The sequence below is a fragment of the Buceros rhinoceros genome, unplaced genomic scaffold, assembly GCF_000710305.1.
Source record: "Buceros rhinoceros silvestris isolate BGI_N320 unplaced genomic scaffold, ASM71030v1 scaffold6295, whole genome shotgun sequence".
NCBI classification, from domain to species: domain Eukaryota; kingdom Metazoa; phylum Chordata; class Aves; order Bucerotiformes; family Bucerotidae; genus Buceros; species Buceros rhinoceros.
In genome coordinates, this window is record NW_010411036.1 from 956 (window position 1) to 5400 (window position 4445).

The 4445-nt window shown below is 58.4% G+C and overlaps 1 protein-coding gene across 1 annotated transcript in view; it reads left to right on the forward strand.

Moving 5' to 3' along the window:
• The window catches only part of CHMP6 (charged multivesicular body protein 6), a gene marked incomplete at its 5' end in the record, with an annotated part of 3151 nt that extends 386 nt beyond the window's left edge, over window positions 1-2765 (forward strand). Inside the window, 3 exons of the mRNA XM_010135848.1 lie at window positions 174-254; window positions 935-989; window positions 2713-2765. Of these exons, the coding sequence (XP_010134150.1) occupies window positions 174-254; window positions 935-989; window positions 2713-2765 (189 nt within the window). The remainder of the gene's footprint in view (window positions 1-173; window positions 255-934; window positions 990-2712) is intronic.
• Between the last annotated feature and the right edge of the window lie 1680 nt (window positions 2766-4445).

Sequence of the window (4445 nt, forward strand, 5' to 3'; positions counted from 1 at the left end):
CTCACTCGAGAGACAGTCGGGTTGGGAGTTAATACCTGCAGAGAGATCAGCTTCCGAGTGCCCCTTCGCCCGTGTCCACGTTGCTCTCCTGTGAGCACATACTGTGCTGCAGCCGTGGAGCTGCCTCTGCCCCGTACCGTTGGCTGGACTGTGTCTTTTTCTCTCTCCCGCAGCAAATCGACGAGCTGCTGGCCGGCAGCCTGACCGAGGAGGACGAGGACGCCATTCTAGAAGAACTGAACGCTATTACTCAGGTAGGACTTGCTTGGAATTGCTTTAGATCCACAATTTAAATTTAAGAATTCCAGGAAGCCGTTTGTAACGGGGGAGAAAGTCTCTCTTTCCCACTCTTGTTCTGTCAGAGGTCTCGGTTATACCCGTTTGTGCCCAGTTACGGTGTCACCTGAGATCAAGCGAAGGGCTCCGCGCCGAGGCCCTTTGCAGCTGGGATGTTTTTAAGGGTTGTACGTTATTTGCTGACTGTTGCAGTCAGTTGGTCTCTGTCCTCCCTGGGTATCTGTTCCGCTTTGCTCACTGGAGATCCCAAAAGCCTTGGGGGATGCTCAGCTAAGAGAAGGTGGGGTTTGTTGTCACCCCACCCACCTCTGCTGCCTGTGGCCCTTCCACACCCTGGCTCCGTGCAGCCAGTGGAGATGGAGGGGAAGTTGCTCTGCAGCTGGCATCGATCTGAGGAGGCTCGCGGCTAACGCAGAGTCCTGTTAAGTCTCAGTCAGAGCCCCCTGTACTCACTCACTGGGAGTACCGGAGCCCACGACCCTCCCTGCAGTTCTGGGGGCAGGTGTCGGTTTCTAGTGACATCTCTTAGGTTATGACTCTGCTCCCAGACAGTCTGTGCACACAGCTGTGGTGTGGGGGTCTGTGAGCACCGCCTGGTTTGGGGGGGTGTCATGTGTTGTCTTTAATGTTCCTGCAGGAACAGATGGAGCTTCCAGAAGTTCCTTCCGAGCCACTCCCAGAGAAGGTTCCAGGTACGCTTACGCTCTGCAGCTTTGGCTTCTCGTACTTCTCAGTCCATGCCATGGTCTGAGAACTTCTTTTCTTGTAAGTGTTGTCCCGGTGAATGTGGGGGAGTAGAAACCTTCTGGTGTGAAGCCCTGTTGGTCTGGGCTGTACCAGCTTCCCTCATGCAGCTCTGACAAATCCAGCTGACTCTGCATCCCGTTGGCATGCAGTTGCTCCTTTCTGTCCCACCCACTGTCCTGAGGTCACTCCTGTACCTGCCGTGAAACACCCCGTGCGTGTTCCGTTGTGGAGCTCCACGAGGAGCCGCTTCCTCAGCTCCCTGTGTGGCCCAGACACACCTCTCGCACTTCTGGAGCTGCTGCCCTGCCTGTCATTGTGCTGCTGCGCGGGAGCAGCTCTCTGTGCCCATGGCTGTTGGCGTTCACACTGCACCAACCTGGGTTTCACGGAGGCTCATGATGACTCGGAGCTCTCATGACGTTGCTTCAGGTAACAGCGGTCACATCGAACCAGCTGGGCGAGTCCCACAGCTCTGTCGGAGCGTGAGCTCCACACAAGCGATGCTTTGTGTGTGTTCGGAGCGATCTGGAACCTCTGTGGCTGCGTTTGAGCACTGGGTGTGAAGAGGGGACTGGAGAGAGCTGCCGAAGCAGTGACCAAGCGGGCAGCCTTGGCCTGGTGAGGGAGGAGCCATCACAGAGCGTTACCAGGTGTGGGGCCGTGCTGGAGAACCGAAGGTGGAGCCTGCCCTGGGAGACAGGCAGCGAGGTGGAGCTGGGCTGAGCTGGGTGCCAGAAGATGAACTGGGGCAGGGTCTGTCTCCTGGGACAGCAGGGCCGTCACAGAATCATCCGGTTGGAAGAGCCCTTTAAGATCATAGAGTCCAACCGTTCACCTGCACTGCCAGGGTCCCTAAACCATGTCGCTCAGCACCACAGCCACAGGCTTCTGAACCCCTGCGGGGACGGGGACTCCACCACCTCCCTGGGCAGCCTGTTCCAGTGCTTAATGACCTCTGTGTAGAGACATTTTTCCTGACAGCAACCTAAATTTTCCGACGCAACTTAAGGCCATTTCCTCTCGTCCTGTCATTCGTAACGTGGGAGAAGAGACTGACTTCCCGCCTCGCTCCAGCCTCCTGTCGGGGAGTTGTCAGAACCAGAAGGTCTCCCCTCAGCCTCCTCTTCTCCAGACCAAAGAGAAGCTGCTGACACCCCTGCTCGTGAACAGCAGGAGCTGTGAGAGGCCGTTTCCTCTGCTGGAACCGGCCAGGAGCCCTCTGGGCTGGGGGGGACGGCGCTGGTTTCTCCTCAGTGCTTGTTTATAGTTCACAGGGATCAGATGTCATCGCCGTGCGCTGGCAGCAGGACGGACACCCAAAATCCCACTGCCCTGCTGCGGCAGCTGCTCGAGCCTCGTTCAGAGCCGTGTTGTCAGGGGCGAGGGGAAACGCTCGCCTGCCAGTGCCCTCTGCGGAGCCCTCGCTGCCCCAGCGCGGTGCTGCTGGGCTGGCACCTTCCCATGGTCGTGCGGGGCATGTTCTGAAGCTGTCCCGATTCTCCAGCAGCTGTGGAAAAGGGGCGTTCCCGGGCTGTGGAATTGCTTATAACCAGTGTTTGTTAGCTCGGTGCTGCCTGAGGTTTTGCTGCTCTGCAGAGAGCCCCGGTTGTTCCGCAGGAGACGATTTGCATTACTGGTTTCTGTAACGAGTTTCTTTTTTCTTCACAGAAGCGTCACCTGTCAAGAACCGGCCGAAACCAGAACTGGTGGCAGCATCCTAACTCCCGCTGCGGGGGGCGTTCCCCCACACAACTTCCCCCAGGACAGTTTGCCGTCCCAGCATGTGCTGGGCACGGGCAGAGCCGCGGCAGCATCCCAGCTGTGCTGGGCGGATGGTGGAGCCGGATTCCCCACGCAGGATGGGGAACCTCAGCTGATTATTGCTCTTGTATCAAGATTATTTTCTAGTGCTTTCTTTTTTTGTAACTTAAATTTGACACTCACCCAGCTGCGCTGTCTCGGGATTAAACAACGACTCTGCAGCTCCCGCAGCCAAATGCTTTCTTGAGGGCTCATTTCGGTGGAGGATCAGCCTTCGCTCTGACTGAGTCCCCAGGAATTCCCGCCCTCGGAGCGATCATGTGTTTGAAACCTCCGTCGTGGGCATCGGGCTGGGCGGGAGCGAGTTGCTGCCCTCGAGAGCCCTCCAGACTGCGCGGGTGCCTGCGCTCCTCGGGCCCTCGCTCTTCCTCCTCTGGCTCTGTGGAAGGGCTGCTGGTGGCTCTGGTCCTGGTGTGACTCAGACTGGCGTGTCCGCACCTCGGGAGGGCATGGGCAGAGCGCAGCACCTGGAAGACGGCTCAAGGCGGAGCTTCTGCAGGCGGCGACACTTTCTGCTGTGGCTTGAAAACGGTTCTGTGAGCCCAGCGCCAGACCCACTTTGAGGTGAGGGGTTTGGTTTGAGCAGAGTTCAGAGCGATGGTGTGAGTTCGCGTGTGCTGGCAGCGGGGAAAGAGCCCGATCTCCCTGTGAGGCAAAGAGCTGGCGCCCGGCTGGGCGTGAGATGGAGACGGTGGGTCACGATCCTCATTCAGACCCTGCTTTCCCCACCTGCCCCTAGTAACCTGCGGTGCTGAGGGTGACCAGGGTGACAGGAGCCTGAGGAGCCTCTGCAAACAGCAGCGAGGAGTCTTCTGCTGACGTGACGAGCCAGGGCTCGTCCCTTGTTGGCTCTGCACCATCTTCACCTTCGCAGCGCTCAGATGGGCTGAGATCGATGTGCTGCAAACTCCTGTTTGATATTTCCTTGCAGGGTCGGAGACAGGAAAGGTCAGACCAGGGTAAACACGAGGCTTGTTCTGTGCCAGACGTGAAGCTGCTTAAATCAACACTGTGAAGACTCCGCTCGATAAGTGGGCAGGAGACGGTTCCTCCTGGGCCCGCTGCGGAGCATGGTCTGGTGCTCGGCGTGGTGCGCCGGGGCCCCGGGTCGGCTGGGCTGATGACGTGCTTGGAAAGGTGCCTGGCCAGCAGCTGGTGGGCAGATTTCGCTGTTCTTGGAAGCGAATGGGCTGGTGCTCGGCGTGGTGCGCCGGGGCCCCGGGTCGGCTGGGCTGATGACGTGCTTGGAAAGGTGCCTGGCCAGCAGCTGGTGGGCAGATTTCGCTGTTCTTGGAAGCGAGCTTCCTTGCCAGCTTGCAGATGCTCTCCAGGACTCTGCAGATTCGTATTTATTACGTTCTGGAAGCCAGAACCCTTAATCCCTGTTTCTGTGAGAGCAGAAGGAGGACCAGAGGGTCTGGGGAGACCAGTGGCTGCCTGTGGGGTTCTGTGGTCTGGTGCTAGATGATAATAAACCCCCCAGCCCGTGCCCCTCTCCCGGGGTGACGGGCTAGCAGCAGCACTGGTTTCATAACACGCTTTCTGTGTCACCTCCATCCCTTACCTTCCAAAGACTGGTC